The sequence below is a fragment of the Pyrus communis genome, chromosome 2 (assembly GCF_963583255.1).
Source record: "Pyrus communis chromosome 2, drPyrComm1.1, whole genome shotgun sequence".
Taxonomy (NCBI): Eukaryota; Viridiplantae; Streptophyta; class Magnoliopsida; order Rosales; family Rosaceae; genus Pyrus; species Pyrus communis.
The window spans coordinates 27,094,593-27,117,924 of NC_084804.1; the positions used below are offsets into that span (position 1 = coordinate 27,094,593).

At 36.5% G+C, this 23,332-nt stretch overlaps 2 protein-coding genes across 2 annotated transcripts; both read right to left on the minus strand.

Annotated features, from left to right (window-relative positions):
* Positions 1–1,729: 1,729 nt before the first annotated feature.
* Positions 1,730–2,758, minus strand: LOC137726185 (anaerobic nitrite reductase HBII-like). The gene is made up of 4 exons (XM_068465067.1): positions 2,544–2,758; positions 2,275–2,389; positions 2,065–2,181; positions 1,730–1,944 (listed from the first exon to the last, which is right to left on the minus strand). Exons 1-4 carry the CDS (start codon positions 2,645–2,647, stop codon positions 1,804–1,806), a joined length of 477 nt encoding a protein of 158 aa, XP_068321168.1. The 5' UTR covers positions 2,648–2,758; the 3' UTR covers positions 1,730–1,803.
* A 15,261-nt stretch (positions 2,759–18,019) lies between these two features.
* Positions 18,020–19,135, minus strand: LOC137726186 (anaerobic nitrite reductase HBII-like). Its single transcript, XM_068465068.1, has 4 exons — positions 18,894–19,135; positions 18,625–18,739; positions 18,414–18,530; positions 18,020–18,293 (listed from the first exon to the last, which is right to left on the minus strand). The coding sequence occupies exons 1-4, from the start codon at positions 18,995–18,997 to the stop codon at positions 18,153–18,155; spliced, it is 477 nt and encodes a 158-aa protein (XP_068321169.1). The 5' UTR covers positions 18,998–19,135; the 3' UTR covers positions 18,020–18,152.
* Between the last annotated feature and the right edge of the window lie 4,197 nt (positions 19,136–23,332).

The window sequence follows — 23,332 nt, forward strand, 5'->3', positions numbered from 1 at the left end:
TGGATACTCATTGTGAGGACCCTCTTCGGATCTTCTTTGCGAGGATCCTAAGGATCCTCATATTCTATTCGTTTATAGTAAATTGTGCGATTATTTTTCGTTAAATACTATTTGTGTTTAATTTTAAAAAAAAATCTTAAGATTTCTGACCGTACGATATACGATAGACGGAAAAGACGTGAGAATCCAAATCAAAGTTTTTGTCTCAACTTTATTGCCCAATATCTTTGAGGCTATTAACATGTTGCATTGTACGAGGTCCTTTGCTTGGCATGGCAGACACATTGGCCTTTGTCTTGGCATATAAAAGTGGGAAATGGTTTGAAGAGTTATCTTTGCACTAAAAGACAGGAATGTAGTATTGTCAAAACCCTTCAGAGTTGGAGAGATCCAAAACCTAAGCTTTGTATTTCAATGTTGGTAGGCAACGACCAATGCTCCAATGAAAATGTGCAAATTGTCAAAACCCATCATGACTACTATGTAAGAAATTTCTAACAACCTCAAGCTTGCAGTTGTAGAACCGTAAGTGCGGCACACATATTTTTAACACATCCCCACCTTCCTCCAATATTTCACTGGCAATCCCTCGTGAGTGCGGCACACACATTTTTGTTCCTTTCGGAGCCATTTTGGATGGGTGTACTAAATCACTACATACCACACCACCCGGCGGCTCGTCTGAATGCCAAGTCTTTCTCCGCTGCCAACTCCACATTGTCGTCACCCGCTAGATAAGGCAAAAACTTGACTTTACTAAACAAGTGAGAAAACTATTGGCTCCCCTTCTTACTGACAACACTGCTACGTGCTGGCACTCAATTAATAGGGCGGGCATGTCACTTGGTTCCTCGGCTAACTTCAGTTCCAAAGACTTTTTCCTTAGGTGCATGTCTTAGCAACACAAAATGAGGGTTTCGCTCATTATAGGACTTGACCAAACATCTCATCATTACATATCTGAGAAACCCTCCTTCACATACAATTATGGTTCTGTTACTATCCCGATCACATTTACTTGAACTCTAACTTGTAATTCTGACATGATATTTTTCAATATCTTATAAAATATTTAAAATTCTGGCTCTTTTTGCCTCTAGCCTGCCCATGGCTCTCTCTCCTTGGCACAAATTGTGTCTTCCTCATTGTGAAAGTAGATGCAACCTTTTTTTTTGGTTGAACAGCTTTAAGTTTTTTTATTTAATCACTTTGAGTTTAGTTTTAAATGATTTTAATTAAAATTTGTAAAGCTTCTAATAATTTATCCATGTGGCAATACATATGGGTTCAAATATATACCATCAGCACACTAACTGAAAATTTGACAGAATTCTATTGGAATGACCATATTGATTTGCAACATCAATATACAAGGACTACATTTATTGATTTTTATTTTTAGGAACCATCTTAATGCTAAAAGTCAATTTGAGGGACTACTTGTGATAAAAATCCTAAAAAAATTGATGCTAATTTAGAACGACACTAAAATATTGAGGGTGTTTTAGATATTAACAAAAGATAGGAACAAACAACCAAACAAATAGAGGCAGATAGTATTTCCGTCTTATTAAGTTACAAATTAAGAAAAGAACTTGTAAAGAGTTGTGGCTAATTAAGGGGAGGCTTCATTTCTGATTTTATAGCAGTAAGCAACTGATCATACGCTTCTCCCCTTGCATTCTTCATCTCCGGTGACCACATTTCCGGTACGGCCTAACAAACAACCAAACAAATAGAGGCAGATAGTATTTCCGTCTTATTAAGTTACAAATTAAGAAAAGAACTTGTAAAGAGTTGTGGCTAATTAAGGGGAGGCTTCATTTCTGATTTTATAGCAGTAACCAACTGATCATAAGCTTCTCCCCATGCATTCTTCATCTCCGGTGACCACATTTCCGGTACGGCCTCCTTTATGGTTTCCAACAATGCGAACTTGGTCACCTATATATAAAATAAATTGTTCGCTAAGGCACATATTTAGAAAAGAAGAATTCGAACGCAAAACTTCGCGTGCAAGGACAAACATTATTCTTATGTACTTAGTTATGGTGAAGCATATACCTCATAATGTTCATCTACCACTCCAGACTTGAAGTGGACACCACCTAATCTTTTCAAGGTTGACTCTCTCACTGTAACCTTGCCTGCTTTCCTGAGTTGAACTGCTGATTCACAAGTCTGGAACACAAATCAAGGATTAGTGATCGAACCCAAGTTAATTAAATTAACTCGTATGTAATAGTATCACACTAGCGGCTTAATTATATTTACCATAACAAATACAGACATGGCATGAGGCTTGAGCTTTGGGTTCTTCTCAAGCGGAATATTAGAGTCCCTCAAGAAAGAGAACAGCTTCTGAGCTGATGGTGCAATTTCAAAGATCCTGCAAATGGAAGTCCCAGTTGGTTCAAAACCTTTCTTTTGACATCATATATAAACTATGAAGTGCAGATGAAAAAAGAACGAAACGGAAGAATTGGGTGCTATATTATAGCTTTGTATTGGCTAAATTTGCGAGTTATGTAAAACAGACTTACTTCAAGAAGAACTTAAGGCTCAAATCAGCAGCATTCTGCTTCATCACACCCCATGACTTCACCACCAGTGTTTCCTGTTCTTCTGTGAAAACTTTGCCTTCCATGCTATAACAATTAACTTGTCACAAAAAGTGGAGCTCTAAGAATTTTAACTTAACTGATTGAAAATTGTATTGACGATATGAACAATGAGATCAATATTCTTTGGCAGAGAATATATATGGTAAAAGCCAGTGAAGATTAGATTTAGAGGCAACTCTTCAGGGCACTGGAGAGCCATTCTCCTTATAGATTTCAATTTTTAGCAAACAACTTTGATTATGTAGCACATGTTCCAAAACTAGGGGCTGTCTGAGGCAATATTTGGAGAACATGGTTTTAGGTGGATGAGGATCCTCTCCGGATTCTCTTTGTGAGAATCCTATCTTATATTTTCATCGTACATCGTGTGGTCAATTTTCGTTAGGTACGGTTTGTGTTTAATTTTAAATAAAAAAAATTATAATGATTTCTGACTACAAGATGCACGATGAACGGATAGAATGTGAGGATCCAAAATCACAAAGAGAATTTAGATGAGATCAAAATCCGTTTTAGGTTTTTCCATATCAGGTCTTGGCAACTAAAGTGACGCAAGCCATAACATCGGATTTGCATACAGGAAGGCAAAGTTTTTGTCTCAACTTTATTGCCCAATATCTTTGAGGCTAATAACATATTTGTCAACAATGACTAATTAATCATATCTTTCTTAGGCTGCGCAAGCATTGTACGAGGTCCTTTGCTTGGCATGGCAGACACATTGGCCTTTGTCTTGGCATATAAAAGTCGGAAATGGTTTGAAGAGTTATCTTTGCACTAAAAGACAGGAATATAGTATTGTCAAAACCCTTCAGAGTTGGAGAGAACCAAAAACGAAGCTTTGTATTTCAATGTTGGTAGGCAACGAGCAATGCTCCAATGAAAATGTGCAAATTGTCAAAACCCATCCTGACTACTATGTAAGAAATTTCTAACAGCCTCAAGCTTATAGTTGTAGAACCGTAAGAGATGAGGGAGAAGATCTGAATTGTCCTCATGAAGAAGTTGAGTCTAACAACATCCTATCTTATATTTTCTAACAGTTTGTTTGTTTTGTCTTTGTGGTTTAGTGAAATGATGAGTATATATGGTGATAACTCATATATTTCATAAATTTATACCATCCATTCCTAGTCTCTTTGTGATCTTTTTGAGTTAAATTAATTGTGTTTTACCCTCTTTTGTGTTAATGTGCAGTTAATTGTATTTTAGAGTCCATTTGGTGGCAAATAAGGCAAAATGGTGTTGAAAGTAGAGAATTCAATAAGGCCAGATTCTGATGTACTGAGAGATTGTGTACAATTGAATATGGTGATGAATATGGTCATTTAAGAGACCAATAACAGAAATAAATAAAAAACGTGTGAAATAAATGCTCAATTACTGCAATGTCTTGGCATCTTGTAGTAGCCTCTTTTAGCACTTAAATACTAGGTTTTACATCACTTTTACACAAACCCCCTCTTGGAGATGCCCATAGCTCTCTCTCTTCTCTTTCTTTGGCCTTTCTTCTTGAAACAAAATCCTTTTTCCATTCACCACTAGCTGCCACCTCTACTACAATATTAGCTTTAGGTGGCGGATGATGGTGGCGGATATTATAAAAATTATGTCAGATAAATTATATCCGACACATCATTTAATTAGTGGCGGATATTAGAAAAATTCTGTTGGTTATATCTGACATAAAGTCCTGGCGGATATTTAGTGACGGATTCTGGCGGTTTTTAAGTTAATGGTGGCGGTTATAACCGACAGAAATTGACTATTTTATTATTTTACTTTCTGGTGGTTATTATTCTAGTATTCTGGCGGTTATAACTGACATAAATGAAAATTTTATTATTTTAAAATGTTATATTGATTAAAAATAAATAAATAAACACATTTTAAATATTTTTTTTTTCACTCATGACCCTAAAGTCTAATGAACCCAATTTGACACACCCCGACCGAGATCAGGGCATGCTGGCCTTCACGTGGAAGTGACGTAGCCATGTGCACAGTGCGTAAGCTACAAGTAATAAAAATAAAAGTACGAATAAATGAAAACCCAGCTATACACAAGATAATAACATACATGTGCAAGCGTAAGTGTGAAAAACAAAGTTCAGAGCATGGAAGAGTGAAAAACAAAGTTCAGAGCACGGAAGACTTAATGCAGTCCGGGAGGAACAACACTATATAACACACCCAAAGGTGGTCCTACACTGGTGATAATGTATCAGATATGCCGGGAAAATCCTCTGGGGAGCCACCAAAAGTGCTAGCCAACTAGAACGTGGAGGGGCGCAAAACAGAAAGCGTGAGTGGGCAAAAACAAAGCTTTTCAAAAATCATTTTATAAACAAAGTTCTAACCTCTCGCCGTAAAACCTGTATACTTCCCAGAAAATAGAATATACATATGTATAAGTCATGCTCGGCAATATGCCATGTTAAATTCCTCTAAATAGAATGCAAGTGCTCAGGAAATGTCAAATCAATGCCATGTAATATGTCAGCCAGAGTCACCTAACGTGACCTGTACGGCTGAATGATAGGAGCATATTCATGCGACTTAAATGGCTTGTTCTCGTGCATTTACGTTATGTTTCTTTAGTTATTTTAGTCCTTTAAGCTATTTTCGTGTGTTTGTAGGTCCAAAGGGCTAAAGGAGCAAAAAGATGCATTTTGGAGACTTTTGGAGCACTTTTGGGCTAAGGATGGATAGCTTATGCTTGGAGCCAAAGTGTTGGACGAAATTGAAGACCTAATTGAAGACCAAAGTGTTGGAACCTTGTTCCCTTTAGTTTTAGGACATTTAAACCTTTCCTATATCCTTAGCCGTGCATAACATTCCAACATTCCACTTCTTCATTTCAACCACACTCCCACATATCATTACATATCATTCACCACTTATCATATAACCACATATCATATCACTTATCACTTATCACTTATCACTTATCATCATCACTTATCATATCACTTATCATAATCACTTATCACTTAACATGCACCCATCACCTAACACAAAATCTTGCAGCCACATGCATTCCCCTTTTGCACATGCTTTCCCATTTCATTATTCATTCACCTTAATCATTCCCTCACATGTTTTCCCAACCCATTGCAGCACATGCACATTCACCCTTCATTATTTCCAGCCACATGCATTTATCATCATTCACCCTAGCTTTAAGTCACATGCAAACACATTCATTTCAGCACATGCACCACCATTTCAACACATGCATCTCCCATCTCATTTCCAGATTGTCCCCTTGCACATGCAGCCACTTATTCAAAGCACATGCATTTCCACCCTTTAATCACATGCATAAATCAGCCACATGCATCTCCCATCACCATTCCAGATTTCCACCACCCTCCTAGCTGTCATGTTCCCCCCATTTCACCTATAAATAACCCTTCATTGCAGCCACAAAGGGGGGGATCCATTCACCACAGAAATAAGGCCTTTGTGCCAGAAATTCACCCATTCGACACAACTCTTCCATTTCAGAATGTAGCCATCACAAACTGCCCTTGGTGCCGTGGCCTTGAGGCACCACTCCCTTACAATCCAAACACCATCCTTCCATTTTCACCACTCCCCAAACCATTCACACCATCAAATTATCCTTAGACCTTGTGCTACAACGAAGAGGAAGAGAAGAGTGCCTAAACGTTCATACAATTCAAGTTTGAGTTGTTGGAATGTTTAGGTGTTTCTTTGATTTCAATGTTTAATTTCAATACTCTTTGTTTTGTACGTATGAGGAATGGAAGAAAAGAGTGCCTAAACGTTCATACAATTCAAGTTTGAGTTGTTGGAATGTTTAGGTGTTTCTTTGATTTCAAAGTTATGAGGAAATTCGAAATATATGTTTATGCTTGCATTTTGATTTGATTACTTCTAATTGCGTTTCATAAGTTGTGATTCAATTTGTTTAACCGTTTGATTGATAACTTATTTATGTATGTTTATTGAGAGTGCACGCTTAATTTTCATGCATGAATATGACGCTAGAATATAAGTGAGTTTCACCTAATAGTTACGAACTTATATTCACAAGTAGTGGAGGTTGCTTATAAACAATCGCGTTAAACAAATTCTTGGCATAAGTTTCATGCGTATTCCATAGTAACGAATGCCTCGTCAACACTTATAATTTTCATAGAGCGTAATGATTCTTGCTTGTATCTCTATTATGCAATCATGTAGGGGACTTGTGGGGAATGTTTTGAATTGTTGTATGCGCTAACCCATCCAATTCAATAACGTTAGGAAGATTTGAAGGTTAATTAGTGCATCACGGTTAACTTGGGGTGTTGAGAATTCATGGTTTATTGAAATGCAATTGGAAATCATTTTATTATGCAAGTGTAACATGTGTGGAGAAGAACCTTCTAGCTAGCATTCATCCATTCATTTTCATCGCATTCATATTTACATTCTGTCTAGTTTATTAAACTTGTTTCGTTATTTCAATTTTCGTCAAATTAAAATCCCCCTTTACTTTATTGTCTAATTTAGTTAGAAAGTGTCTTAGTTTGTGTTTATAAGAGTTTTGAGTCATTTTGTTACACAAATTCGTCCAAATTTGTGTTTGTGCTCAAATCTGCCCAGAAAGTGGTTTTTAGGCAGATTTGAGTGTGTTTGTGTTGTTTTGAGTCTTTTGGTTTGTTTTAGTGTTTTAAAGTTTAGTTTTTCATTCTTTGAGTCTAGTATAGTGTTTTATATTGTTATTTTACGTTTGAATCAAGCCATAATCTTAAATTCGTCCAACATTGGGTTTAAGGTCAGAAACTGCCTAGTTAGTGTTTTTAGGCAGTTTTGAGTCTTTTGAACTTGTTTTGAGTCCTTTGAGTCTTTGTGAACGTTTTTAACTTTGTTTTTATGTTTTTGAGTCAAATCCAAGTGATTAACAATCCCTCCTAATCCTCGGTCCAGAACGATCCCTACTTACATACTTACTACAATTGATAAAAAGAGGGTTTAATTTGTGTGCGTATAATTCACGCATCACTGAATCTAGAGCTCAAATCTCCATCTCACTAACTATACCTGCACACGAGTCAGAACCACCTAAAGTGGTTTGTACGACAGGACTGGGTGTAATATAAGTACGCTCAAGTGCTACGATCACGTGAAGGCTGGGCGAATAATCGCGGGTCACCTACGAGTCGGAACCACCTAAAGTGGTTTGTACGACAGGACTGTGCACCTAACTTGGATCCAAGATGAGCGTGCGGTGCGGGAGGTGAACATCACGTGAAGGACTGTGCCCAACTCTGGGCGGGAGCACTAACACCGGGGGTGCAGGTTATGAGCTCTTTATGCATCTCAAATCACTACTGAACATAAAAATAAACCATAACTCACCTGGCACTTACCTGTGCGTCCGCAGCACCAACACACATATAGATATGCAACTAATAATGCATAAATAAATTGGAAAACATAATGCATGGCATATAAACGTATAAACGTTTCATTTCACTTTCTGGGAAAAACATAAGTATATAGGTATATACGGAAAACCAAAAGCCCACTCACTGGTATGTAGAAGGGTCGTAACCCCCTTACCTCGAGTGACCGCACTCGTCCTCGCGATAGGTCTCACCTATATGCGAAACAACTATAAAAACGTTAATTTTAAAGCACATAACCAACCATACGAAATAACTTCTCATACAAGGCTCAAATGGGGTGGATGAATACACCAACGTGATCTACTCAACCTCAGGAACATCCCCATATTTTTAAAATAATTTTTTGACACCGCACGCGACCCCACGCGCCGGCCAAGGCACGGCCACACGCACCGCCCACGCGCAGGCACGTGCCTGGCACACTAACGGCATCAGTTAACGTCGTCAGGAATATTCCATTAAATCTAACTGATGTCGTTAACGCCGTTAGGAATATTTTGTCCAAACTGACGGAATATTCCGTCATCTTCTACGGCCAAACTCCGGCGCCGTCGCCGGCACCCGAAAACCGGGAAATTTTTAAAACCTTGTAACTTCTTCGTTTTTCAACCAAATTTCACAAAATTGGTACCAAAATGAAGCTTACAACAAGAGGAACAATTCCATACCACTTTCAAGCACTAAAACCCACGGAATCTCACCGGGAAAACACCACCAACTCCGGCCAAACCTGCAACTCACGATCCCGACGTCCAAAACCTTCAAACGAACCACCCCGAGCCTCCTAAGGACCTCACCAAGCTTCCTACAAGCTTGAAATTCCCAAAAACACAAGAATTAATGTGTGCATGAACAGTGACCAAATCGGGGGATCCCGAGTTTGACGTGAAAACGAAGGTATCCTTACCTGAAATGGGTATGGTTGAACTCCTAAGGACCTCATGAGCACGAATATGTAATTTGTTTCCTTGATCTGTGAAGGTTTCAAGAGTTTTGGGTGTGTCCGTACGAAAAGGATAGGAAAGGGAGAGAGAGAGGGACTCAGGACAGGGCAGAGAGAAAGGGTGAGTGTGATATGTGTGTGGTCCAAACTCCACCAACCAAAGCCCAAAAATAACCACACAACGAAGCAACCATACTAGGGGCAAAACCATCATTTCACCCCTACGGTGCTAAAAGTCCGGGACGGGCTGTCACACAATTCCCACGAGCCATAAATTTTTTGAGAGAATAATAACAACTGACTACAATCTGAAGCTCTATCATTTTTGTAATAAGGATTATGCTCCCTCACAGGCAAGCAAAAAGATACAAAGAAATTCAAAAAAAAAATTTCTATGCCCATAAAGCACATTGTCTAGCACATAAACACACATAAACATCTGGTGAAGTCTATCATGTCTGATTTTATTATTTTAAAATGTTATATTGATTAAAAATAAATAAATAAACACATATTTAAATTTTTTTTCACTCATGGCCCAGTTAGATATAACCGACACGAACAAAGCAAAATTTTGGATGACCGCCAGAATAATCTCTTATTGAAACTAGTTTCGTAGAATGCATATCCTATCAAATTGATAGATTTAACAAACACTTAGGACTTAATGTTATACTTCCATTAAGTATAAAATAAGATTTATCCACTAGTGTAAATATTTTAAATTGATGATCAAATTCGTTCATTGCATTCTTATAGGATCGAGGAGTGTAGCTGCAAAAAATCATCAAAATTGGAGCTAAAATAACCGTTAAATTGTGATTTTTCGTTTATAACCATAAAAAACTTTTGTTCCATTACCTAATCTCTGAATGTTTGTTTTTTGCGATTTTTTACGTATGTGATCTTGGAGTGTGTACAAACAAGTTTGACAGTTGGATCGTTGAAAAACATTTCGTAGAATGTGCATCGCATCAAAACGGTAGATTAAACCAACACTTAGAGTTAATGTTGTACTTCCCCATCAAGTATAAAATAAGATTTTGTGGTATCCACTAGTGTAAATATTTTAAATTGAAGGTCAAATTCGTTCAATGCATTCTTATAGGGTTGAGGAGTGTAGCTGTAAAAAATCATCAAAATCAGAGCTAAAATAACCGTTAAATTGTGATTTTTCCTTTATAACCGTAGAAAACTTTTGTTTTGTTACCTAATCTCTGAATGTTTGTTTTTTGTGATTTTTTACGTATGTGATCTCGGAGTGTGTACAAACAAGTTTGATGGTTAGATCATTGAAAAAAAATTTGTATAATATCTATCACATCAAAACGGTAGATTAAATAAATACTTAAGAGTTAATGTTATACTTACATTAAATATAAAATAAGATTTGTGGTATCCACTAGTGTAAATATTTTAAATTAAAGATCAAATTTATTCATTGCATTCTTATAGGGTCGAGGAATGTAGCTGTGAAAAATCATTAAAATCGGAGCTAAAATAACAGTTAAATTGTGATTTTTCGTTTATAACCGTCGAAAACTTTTGTTCCATTACGTAATCTTTGAATGTTTATTTTTTACGATTTTTTACGTATACAATCTCGGAGTATGTACAAATAAGTTTGACGGTTGGATCGTTGAAAAAAGTTTCATAGAATGCATATCGCACCAAAACGGTAGATTGAACAAACACTTAAAGTTAATATTATACTTCCATTAAGTATAAAATAGGATTTTGTGGTATCCACTAGTGTAAATATTTTAAATTGAAGATCGAATTTGTTCATTGCATTCTTATAGGATTGAGGAGTGTAGTTGTAAAAAAACCATCAAAACCGAAGTTAAAATAACCGTTAAATTGTGATTTTTTGTTTATAACCGTCGAAAACTTTTGTTCCGTTACCTAATCTCTGAATGTTTTTTTTTTTTTTTTTTTTTTTTTTTGTAATTTTTTATGTATGCGATCTTGTAGTATCTACAAACAAGTTTGATGGTTAGATCATTGAAACTAGCTTCGTAGAATGCATATTTCCGTTAAATTTGCCTAAATTTTGAAGTATGAAAAGTAATTTGTGTTAAATTTTTATTTATGTTTTTCAAGTATTGATTAGACAATATTTAGTTTGTGTGATGACATTTTCATTGTACAATTATCTTTTTGTTTCTTTATTGCATATTTTACATGGGTTATTATCTATTTAACCAAACAATTATTTATTTAATTTTTAAAATCGTATTCTATTTAAATACATATTATTTATTAAACCAAACAATTATTATTTTATTTTTTTTAATCTTAACAAAATTTTGGGAGGGAATTTTGCCGCCATTTTTTTTCTGTTGGTTATAATCGACAGGAATGAAAATTTTTTGTCGGTTTATATTCAAAAAAAATGTTTTTGCCGATTTTAACCGACAGTAATGAAAATTTTCCAACATAATACCTCTCCATCTCTTCCTTGCGCCGGTGCCTTCTCCCTTCCCCCTTCCTTCTCCTCTCCACATTTCCTTCTCTTCTTTTCTCTCCTCATTTCCTTCTCCCTTCCCCCTTCCTTCCCCCTTTTCTCCCCTCCCTTCCTTCTGTCGAGTTCAACACTTGCAACTGAGAGCCTTTGGGAAAGGACAAGGTGAAATAATTCAGACATGAGTTCAAGCATAGTTGTCACATTGTTAGATTCAATTGAGAGGCTGAAGCTCTTGTGCTTCCAGACTGCATGATAGGATTAAAAGCACACCACAAAGTAGCACACAAATGTCCTATTAATTTTCCTTATTAACAATAAGATTTGTCAATTGTAGCATATGAAAATAAGGGTCTTTCCCGCAGAAGATTGTTTTATCTAACTACTTAAAATGTCACAAAAATTGGGCTGCTGTCCCTACTGACCAGCCACCAAAAAATAATAATTAGACCGACTTACACTTATCTAAAGTCTACGAAATTTTATATGCAAGCACTAGACAGACAGAGCTACACTCACACAAATTTTTGGGATTTTTGGAGTTGATTTGCTATTTAAATTAAATCAAACAAAAATAGAACAGAAACAGATTTTAAGTAGTTCATAAATTAAGAAAAACGAGTTAGGGGAATTGCTATCCACCACCAAATAATCATGCAAACATGTTATGTTTTATTCAAATTCCTTTCATTTCCGGATGAAGATGCTCAAGTTGGCTTAATGGTAGAACTCAACCTATTACTCTTTCTTATGTAGTATGTTAAGAGAATGGCGTTTTCAACTTATTGTAGTCCCTAACATGCAATCTAGAATGGAGTGTTCATAGATTTAACAAGTAGAAATCATTAAGAAGAAAAAGAGTTTGAGTCATCATAAGGCATCGTAAGTACTGGCGTTGTCTTACTTATCCTAGAAATTGGTTCACATGTTAATCGCAATTAACAAGTACTACTCTAGAACATATGTAGGTCCTCATTCAACAAGGGCAGGCACACACATATTCATAGCATTAGAATCCTAGATATGCTTACTAAGTATGCATCCGTAGAAAACACATAAAGAATTCATCAATGAGACAAGTAGTAAATCAATTTTCATCCGTTCATAAAAGTAATTCAAACGAAATGTCATAACAAACTTGTAATCATATTTGGGGCTTCAAACAGCCCCTAACTACTAAAAATTTAGTTACACAATCCTTAAGTTAAAACAAAAGATAGACATGAGTTTGAGAAAATAAAACCGAAAGAAATCGACTGAGGCCTCCCTCTTTCCTTCCTTCCCCAATGCTACTTTTAAACCAATTCTTGCTGCATCATTTTCTTCTCCTTAACTCACCCACTAATAGCCATTTAGTGATGACAATAAGTGATTGGAAATGTAAAACAATTGTAACTCCTTGGGTAGCCTTTATGCCAATTACTCCCTCTTAATCCTTATCTTTAATTCCATTTCCTCTAATATTTGAATAGGTGTCAGCTGGTTTGTTCTTGATTGCATCAGTTTTGGCTACTAGATTTATTGGATTTATTGCTTTCAATGCTTTCTTGTCAGTTACAAACTGCTCAGCCTCTTGAGAACCTTTCAGTGTTAAAATGGCCATAACTTCTTCTAGAAAAATGATATTAACAATCCGCAAAATTCTCCAGAAAGTAGACATCCGTAGCTTTCCAAGAATATAAGGCACATTCTCTAATTCATTCTGAGCTGTCTGCACCTTGCTTCCAAAGTCAGCTGACCTGCACAGGCAGTTTTGACGAATTTGTTACTTAAAATTCCACTTGTGTTATTTTTCTTTTCTTTACTTGACAAATCCTACAAAACACAAAAACAAAGTAAATAACTCAAAAACATAAGGAATTAACTAAGAAAAGACAAGTGAATTTGATATAAAATATATATAAATATAAGCTTATCACTGCACAGCTGAAGCTAAAGGGCTAATCTGCCACACTTACGAGAGTCTCAAGGAGGTGCACCCGGCATCTAGGTACAATCTTATAGAGATGATTGATTCTTGTAATCACCTTTGTGTCTGTATCTGCATGTTTTTTTGTTTTTCAAATTTTCCTATATGTTTTGTGTAGTCCTATTAGGATCAGGGTTTATGAAGTAGTATGAATAAGATTTATTTGGTAGTTCCTAGTAGAATACGGATTTCCTAATAAACAAGGATTAGGAATTCTAGGCTTCTCTACTCTAGTAGAAATAGGATATGAAGAGAATTTTGTATTCAGTTTTTTCAAAATATTTCCAGAAATCGAAGTTTTCTCCTGGGTTTCTTTCCATAGAACTCAATTATCGTTGTTCGAATCAATTGCTCTTATCTATCACTTTTCTATTTTTTATCATTTGGATTCTGTTTCTACTGCAATTTGGCCCTATTTGATCTGCTGGACAGAAGCTTAGTTTACCCTATTGTTGCAGGAACATGGCGAAGCATCATCCTGACCTGATAATGTGCCGGAAGCAACTTGGAATAGCTATTGGAAGGTCGTGTGAGACCAAGAAGCAGAAGAAGAGCTCGAAGGAGAGCGCGGCAACACACTGGCAATGGCAGAGCATGGTGCAGAACTTGCAGCTGGCACACCAGGAGCTCTCCATTATCATAGATCTCATCAACACTATAAGCATTTCAATTTTCATTCAATTTTGGGGAGAGATTCAATTGAATGAGGAATGCTTGATGTGATTGAGTGATTATAATGGAATGTGAATATGGAAAATGCAGTGAATATGGAAAATGCAGAAAGTGGTTGTTTATATTTTTTTTATTATTCATATATTTTCTGTCGGTTTTATCCGACAAGAATGCTTTTATGTATTCTTATTAACAAATTATCTGTTGGTTAAATCCGACAGAAATCCTATTGGTTTTAGTATTTTCTGTCAGTTTTATCCGACATAAATGCTCTTATTTATTCATTTATTAATATATTCTCTGTCGGTTATATCCAATACAATTTATGTCGGTTTTAGAGTATTTTTTGTCGGAAAATTCATTTCCTGACACTAGCAATTCTGTTGCTTATTATATCCGCCACTGCATCCATTTTCTATTGGATTTTGCTTAAAATCCAACAGTAATATACATTTCTTGTCGGTTTTCATAGCGACACTAATAAATGGTTTCGTAGTAGTGCACCAAAGAAACCTTGCAGCCGCGCTGTTCTTAAGGGAGTTCCACATCAAAATTGTATCAAGGGGTTTTTTATATGGATTTGATTTCACTAATGTTCTTCATATCTATATGTGATCATGTTGTGTAATGGAGCCTTGCGAAACTATTCTATGTTATTAAGTTAAAGCATTCAATTTGTCAATCTGTTTTCTTGTTTCATTTACTAATTTTATAGTTTAATTTGTTAGTTTATCTTAATGTTTGATGACCATTAGGGTTTTCTACAGATTATATAATCAAGGTTATAGTATACATCATACTTAATCTTGGTGGAAATGTGAATGAATGGAGAAGCTGCTATGCAAACATCATGCCATATGACTTCTTGGTTCTTTGAAGTTTTCTTGTTCTTAATGAATTCTTAATTGGTAATCTAAGTTGAACATCTGTTGACTCTAAAAATTACAAAACCTACGTGGCGCGCAGGCCGAGTAACTAATAAGCTAACTACGTCCTTCGGTTGAATGCGGGGCGTGCCAACTCATCGGCCGAGCTCGGCCGAGGAGTAAAATTTGTTGATGTCGCGTTGAGCGCGTCGTTGACTTCTCTATCTTATGATTGCGACCGAGGAAGGAACACTCTCGGTCTCTGGGTTCTACAGCCTGAAGACAAGGCTACTAATTCTGCGGAGTTCACAAATCGTCGGAGCCCGATTCGGTCACTGTGATTATATTCGTAAGAGTATAAGCACGTCGAATCGAGACCAAACTATATGGGCACAGGTACTCAAACGTGATGTATGTCTTGATGGTAAACGTAGTTCGGCAGTCGGAATGCCGAACCCTGAAACCTACTTGCGAGTATCCAATCATACAATCACTCAGCGTCCAGCACGCCGAGCGATGCAATTCGTAACACCTGACTATGCCGAGAAGGCTAGCAAGGTGACCTCTGCCAACAAAGGTTCGAAAACCCTTTTCGGTCGAGATTTAGATAGATAACCGGTCGACCTCGACGCAGTGCTGTTTATTCAAACTGAAGGTGCTTCTTGGTCGGCTGATTCTGCGGCAGCAGTGCTGTTTATCCAAACTGAAGATGCTCGGCGTGTGCTTCCACAGTGCTGTTTATCCAAACTGAAGGTGTGTCGGCAGAAAAGAAAAGGAAAAATCTCAAGGTGTTTGAGAGGTTTTGCGCAGGGCAATTGTATGCTGATTTGAAGGGCCTTTTCTGTTGCATGATTTCTTGTATTTATAGCACCCCATTCCTTGAGACCAATTCTGATTTGGATTGGGAGTCCTTGTCCCATTTCGACTCTAACTCGAACAAACCTACTCCCACTGGGATTCTGAATTTTCCTTCTTTTCGAGGCTTTATTCCTTGCCGGTTGAGAATCCTGGTCGCACCAGGACTTCCTGGACCTTTTCTATTTATCCGGACTACTTAGGATAGGATTTGGCCGACCCTGCCAACTGGCCCGGGATTTATTATTCGGCCCATAGTATTTGTCATTACCTTGGGCCGAGCACATCCTGCTGCTCGGCCCAACAATAATATTTTGGGCCCAAACAACATCACAACTAGGTTGTAGATTAGGAGTACTTGATCACAAGCACACATCAAATGGATGATCATAAATAAGTAAAACGAACTCCAGTTGCAGATTGGAAAGTTGAATACGTTTTGACTTAATAAACACGTTATTAGCTTGTAATGGTGAAATCGAGATCCCTATTTCCAAATCAATCTATCATTTATATTTATATTCTCTTGCATTTTAAGCTTACTTTAGTTTTCCAAAACAAAAATCCAAATTCAGTTTGTAGTTTCATTGTTTAGTTAGGGTTCACATAAAGCTAGTAATTTGTAGAGGTCTAATCAGTCCATGTGGTTTGACACCCTACTTGTGTCATTATACTATCCTTATATTTGCACTTGAAAGGAACATAACATTTAGGATGAGAGTTTTAAAATCAAATTTAATGTTATTCCTAAAGGAACCTAATCAACTATTATTTGCAACCTAATCAACTATTATTTGCAGCCCTCCTCTTTGCCCTCATTTTTCATTTGACTATTCAAACCATATTTCTTTGTACTTTCTTTCTATAATTTCAAACTTTTTAGTGGTAAACCTGCTCTCTACCTCTCACATAGTTGTATCATACAATTCTTTGGATTCTCTCTATTAAATTTAATTGGACTTTTAGTTTTATAAAAATTACTTCAACTGCTCATGTTATGGGTTCGTAAGCCTTGCTTCCCATTGTAATTGCCATTGAAGCACATGTGTGGCCCAACCCATAAGGGCCATGCGAACTTGACACATCCCCACCTTCCTCCAATATTTCACTGGCAATCCCTCGTGAGTGCGGCACACACATTTTTGTTCCTTTCAGAGCCATTTTGGATGGGTGTACTAAATCACTACATACCACACCACCGGGTGGCTCATTTGAATGTTGAGTCTTTCTCTGCTGCCAACTCCACGTTGTCGTCACCTGCTAGATAAGGCAAAAAACTTGACTTTACTAAACAAGTGAGAAAACTGTTGGCTCCCCTTCTTACTGACAACACTGCTACGTGCTGGCACTCAATTAGTAGGGCGGGCATGTCACTTGGTTCCTTGGCTCACTTCGGTTCCGAAGACTTTCTCCTTAGGTGCATGTCTCAGCAACACAAAATGAGGGTTTCGCTCATTAAAGGACTTGACCAAACATCTCATCATTACATATCTGAGAAACCCTCCTTCACATACAATTATGGCTCCGTTATTGTCCAGATCACATTTATTTGAACTCTAACTTGTAATTCTGACATGATATTTTTCAATATTTTATAAAATATTTAAAATTCTGGCTCTTTCTGCCTCTAGCCTGCCCATGGCTCTCTCTCCTTGGCACAAATTGTGCCTTCCTCCTTGTGAAAGTAGATGCAACCTTTTTTTTTTTTGTTGAACAGCTTTATGTTTTTTTATTTAATCGCTTTGAGTTTAGTTTTAAATGATTTTAATTAAAATTTATAAAGCTTTTAATAATTTATCCATGTGGCAATACATGTGGGTTCAAATATGTGCCATCAGCACACTAACTGAAAATTTGACAAAATTCTAATGGAATGATCACATTGATTTGCAACATCAATATCCAAGGACTACATTTATTGATTTTCATTTTCAGGAACCATCTTAATGCTAAAAGTCAATTTGAGGGACTACTTGTGATAAAAATCCTAAAAAAATTGATGTTAATTTAGAACGACACTAAAATATTGAGGGTGTTTTAGATAATAACAAAAGATAGGAACAAACAACCAAACAAATAGAGGCAGATAGTATTTCCGTCTTATTAAGTTACAAATTAAGAAAAGAACTTGTAAAGAGTTGTGGCTAATTAAGGGGAGGCTTCATTTCTGATTTTATAGCAGTAACCAACTGATCATACGCTTCTCCCCATGCATTCCTCATCTCCGGTGACCACATTTCCGGTACGGCCTAACAAACAACCAAACAAATAGAGGCAGATAGTATTTCCCCCTTATTAAGTTACAAATTAAGAAAACAACTTGTAAAGAGTTGTGGCTAATTAAGGGGAGGCTTCATTTCTGATTTTATAGCAGTAACCAACTGATCATAAGCTTCTCCCCATGCATTCTTCATCTCCGGTGACCACATTTCCGGTACGGCCTCCTTTATGGTTTCCAACAATGCGAACTTGGTCACCTATATATAAAATAAATTGTTCGCTAAGGCACATATTTGGAAGAGAAGAATTCGGACGCAAAACTTCGCGTGCAAGGACAAACATTATTCTTATTTACTTAGTTATGGTGAAGCATATACCTCATAATGTTCATCTACCACTCCAGACTTGAAGTGGACACCACCTAATCTTTTCAAGGTTGACTCTCTCACTGTAACCTTGCCTGCTTTCCTGAGTTGAACTGCTGATTCACAAGTCTGGAACACAAATCAAGGATTAGTGATCGAACCCAAGTTAATTATAATTAACTCGTATGTAATAGTATCACACTAGCGGCTTAATTATATTTACCATAACAAATACAGACATGGCATGAGGCTTGAGCTTTGGGTTCTTCTCAAGAGGAATATTAGAGTCCCTCAAGAAAGAGAACAGCTTCTGAGCTGATGGTGCAATTTCAAAGATCCTGCAAATGGAAGTCCCAGTTGGTTCAAAACCTTTCTTTTGACATCATATATAAACTATGAAGTGCAGATGAAAAAAGAACGAAACGGAAGAATTGGGTGCTATATTATAGCTTTGTATTGGCTAAATTTGCGAGTTATGTAAAACAGACTTACTTCAAGAAGAACTTAAGGCCCAAATCAGCAGCATTCTGCTTCATCACACCCCATGACTTCACCACCAGTGTTTCCTGTTCTTCTGTGAAAACTTTGCCTTCCATGCTATAACAATTTAATTGTCACAAAAAGTGGAGCTCTAAGAATTTTAACTTAACTGATTGAAAATTGTATTGACGGTATGAACAATGAGATCAATATTCTTTGGCAGAGAATATATATAGTAAAAGCCAGTGAAGATTAGATTTAGAGGCAACTCTTCAGGGCACTGGAGAGCCATTCTCCTTGTAGATTTCAATTTTTAGCAAACAACTTTGATTATATAGCACATGTTCCAAAACTAGGGGCTGTCTGAGGCAATATTTGGAGAACATGGTTTTAGGTGGATGAGGATTCTCCCCGGATTCTATTTGTGAGGATTCTATCTTATCCTTTCATCGTACATTGTGTGGTTAGTTTTCGTTAGGTACGGTTTGTGTTTAATTTTAAATAAAAAAATTCGTAATGATTTCTGACCACAAGATGCACGATGAACGGATAGAATGTGAGGATCCAAAATCACAAAGAGAATTTGGATGAGATCAAAATCTGTTTTAGGTTTTTCCTTATCAGGTCTTGGCAACTAAAGTGACGCAAGCCATAACATCGGATTTGCATAGAGGAAGGCAAAGTTTTTGTCTCAACTTTATTGCCCAATATCTTTGAGGCTAATAAGATATTTGTCACCAATGACTAATTAATCATATCTTATTTATTTGTCACCACTGACTAATTAATCGTATCTTATTTAGGCTGCGCAAGCATTGTACGAGCTCCTTTGCTTGGCATAGCATACGCATTGACCTTTGTCCCGGCACATAAAAGTGGGAAGTGGGTTGGAAGAGTCATCTCCTTGCACAAAACGACAGGAATGTAATATTGTAACCCTTCAGAGTTGGGAAGAGCCAAAGACTAAGCTTTGTATTTTAATTCAAGAATATAATTTTTTCTGAATTAAAACATTTTATTAATTATGTCCATTCTGTCTATTTTATAGAAATTTTTAATAGCCTCAAGCCTACAGTTGTAGAACCATAAGATATAAGGAAGAAGATCTAAATTGTCCTCTTGAAGAAGTTGAGCCTAACGACGTCGTGTCTCATATTTTCTTAGAGTTTGTTTGTTTTATCTTTGTGGTTTAGTGAAATGGTGAGTTTAGGATGAGAGTTTTAAAATCAATTTAATGTTATTCTTAAAGCAACCTAATCAACTATTATTTACAACCTAAAGCAACCTAATCAATTATTATTATTATTATTATTTTTTATAATTTCAAATTTTTTAGTGGTTTACCTTGCTCTCTACCTCCCACATAGTTCATACAATTCTTTTGATTCTTTCTATTAAATTTAAGGGTAATGCTAGGGAGACTTAATTTGTAAACAAAAATTTGAAAACTAAAGAACATGGAAGTTGATGATTAGTTTATTACCTAAACAGTGATAAACACGCTCATTTCTATTGGTGTTACATCATTTAGTTAGCAAATTTTGTCTCCAAATTTTGTCTCCCTAGCATTGCCTAAATTTAATCGATCTTTCAGTTTTGTAAAGATTATCCAATTGTTCTGTTATGGGTTCGTAATTTTTTCTCATTACATATCTAAAAAGCCCTTTTTCACATAGAATTTTGACGCCGTCACTGTCCCCAATCACATCTTCAAACTCAAACTTGTAATTCTGACATGATATTTTTCAGTATTTTATAGAATATTTTTAAAAAATTCAGTGAAACCCTTTTTTATCCTCCAAAAACTTGTATATCTATTGAAGGGAAATAATGAGATTTATGTGAGATTTCTAGTGACTAGCATGCATATACAATTCTAAATTTATATACATAAGCAACGGAAGCATATTATCACATATTATCAAAGTTATAGTCATGCAAATCCCCTTCAAGAAGCATAGGTTCATATATGCATCTAACAAAATATTGAAGAACAAAGTGAAGGTTGAGTTTTATACCTCTTGATCTAGACTTTAGACCAAGGATAGACCACATCCAAGCTCTTTGTTCTTGGAACTCCTTGAGTCTAGCCTCCCTCCTTGATTCTTCCACCTTGATAGATTTGGAACTCCTTTGATTCTCCTCTAGTCTCCAAAGTAGAAAACCTCTAAAGATCCACACCCACTAGTGTAGTGAGATAGATGTTGGAATAACCAAAAGGAGAAGAGATGATCAACTATTTCCCCTCTTGGTGGCTGGCTATGTATGTGTGTAGAGAGAGAGAGAGAGTGACTTGTTTTTCTCTTGTTGAAAAGTTCACACAAAAAGCCCTAATGAAACTTTTTAATTAAACTCCCTTTATAAAGGTAAAAGAAGTAAGTCAACTAATTGACTCTTTCTCTCTCTTCTTTCCTCATCTTTGGCCAGCCCCTTAGTGTAGGTTTGAACTTTGGGTTTGGGCCCGATAATGAACCCAAACTTTTCTTTAAGATCGAAGCGATCTTTCATTGCTTCCAAGATTTCTTTAGACTTTCTAATTAATCATGAGACTTAATTAATCCAATTAATTAGTTCCATCATCCTTTAGTTGTCTCAACACAAGAGTGTATCGGTGTACAATCGTTTTAGGTTCTAATTAGCGAGACAGTGAGGTGATTTATATCAATCCAATTGATTAGTATTTATCCAATTGCTCAGTGAATTAAAAATTCACTCAGTGAATTAAAACTTACTTTTAATTATCCTTCTTCTTTGATGACTACTTATTTAATCATCTAGAACAACCCACAAGCCATGAGTGACATCTAACCATATATCATGGCTACCCAAGCAAATGTAGAATTTGGTGGGAGAACCTATTTAGTTGGAATTACATTGTAATTCGATCCTTCTCTAATACAATACTCACAATCACATTACTAGGGTATGGATATTTAATGTCCAACCCTTAATGTGATTATACCAAGTTAAATGATTCAATTGAGTCGTATAGGAATACCTTCAATCATTACACTTGATACTTTGGCCGAAGATTCCCGAATCATATCTTAGAGTATTCTTCCTCTCATAACAAGGATTAGAGATCCCTTGTTGATCATTCACATGCCTCTGAGAATAAATCACTGACCCCAACAATGCATAGAAAACATCCAAGATGAAATGTGGTCACGTTTCATTATCAAATGATCAGTAATGTATCCCTAAGACAACTATGATGTCTCATGTCAAAGGATTACTTACATTATTCCAACCAGTAGAGTTACTTGCTTGACATGTGAGTAGACCTTCATGCAAGTACTCTTGTTTGATTGTGTTCAATGAATTCATTCCGTTAATGAGCACCTGCATACTTGTCTTAGTGTCACTACAAAAATGGCTTGAGACTTTCAATCCTTCCCATTTGAAAGGGACATAGTATGTACTAGTCTATGTATTGTCAGTGTCCCTTTGACAATCCTATGACCAAGAACCTTTTGGACATTATGGTTATGTGAAGAAGGTCCCTGCAGTCTAACATCATAAGATTACTTCTTCCATCAATCCATTGTCCATGGATTCACTATTTTGGACGTATATCGTTTATTGAGATAGTCTTAATGAGTGACTTTGCCGTTTTGCTATATTAGAGTTATCTACACATACAGACATTGTCCTGAAAGGTTTCTTCCAAAGATTGACTTTCAGGGCATATCTCCAACATCTATATGCTAACTTTTCTATCAGCATGAGAGTTCTTTCTTTATCTGAGAGTTCATTCTCAGCACTTATGCGAGTCTTCATCTCAGGCGTTTTCTTCAGCCACCGGCCCTTGGCTGGGTTTGGGTCGGTGATAACCCTTTTTTCTTTTTCTTTGTCTCTCTTCCTTCCTCTGTACGCCAGGTTCTCCCTCTTTTTCTGACCTATTTTTCTCCGCTTTCCAACCCGATTTGGTACTGATTCAACTACTCTTAAGCTTTAACCGGAAAAGCTTAATTCCGACTTCCCTTTTCCCCTTCTACCTCTAGATTTCTCATATCCCTGGCTCCAATCGATCCATTTTCTACCTATCCCCTGTTTTGGCTTCTCTTCATCCTATAATGTTATAGATCTGTGTTCATTTTCTGTTACCGCGGTTTGTGGCCATCTTGGAAGGTGTGTTGAGCTCTAACTCCTATATGCAGTTTGCATTGTTGCTTGTGGGAGGTTTTTTCCACTAGCTTCCTTTACTTGTTCGTTGTGGATTTGGACTTTGTGGTGCTTGGTGGTGGAGGGTGGAGCATTCTTCTTTTCCATTATGGCGTTGGTTTGTAGTCAGCGGCTTCGGAAACAGCGACATAGTTGTTAGGGTTTTTTTGCTTTTTGTTTGTATATTTTGGGCTCAATCGGTTGGTTGGGCTCTGTTTTAGTGTTGATTTGGGATCCATTTTTCAGTTTAGTGCTCACATTGTATTTGGACCTCTTTCTGTATGTTT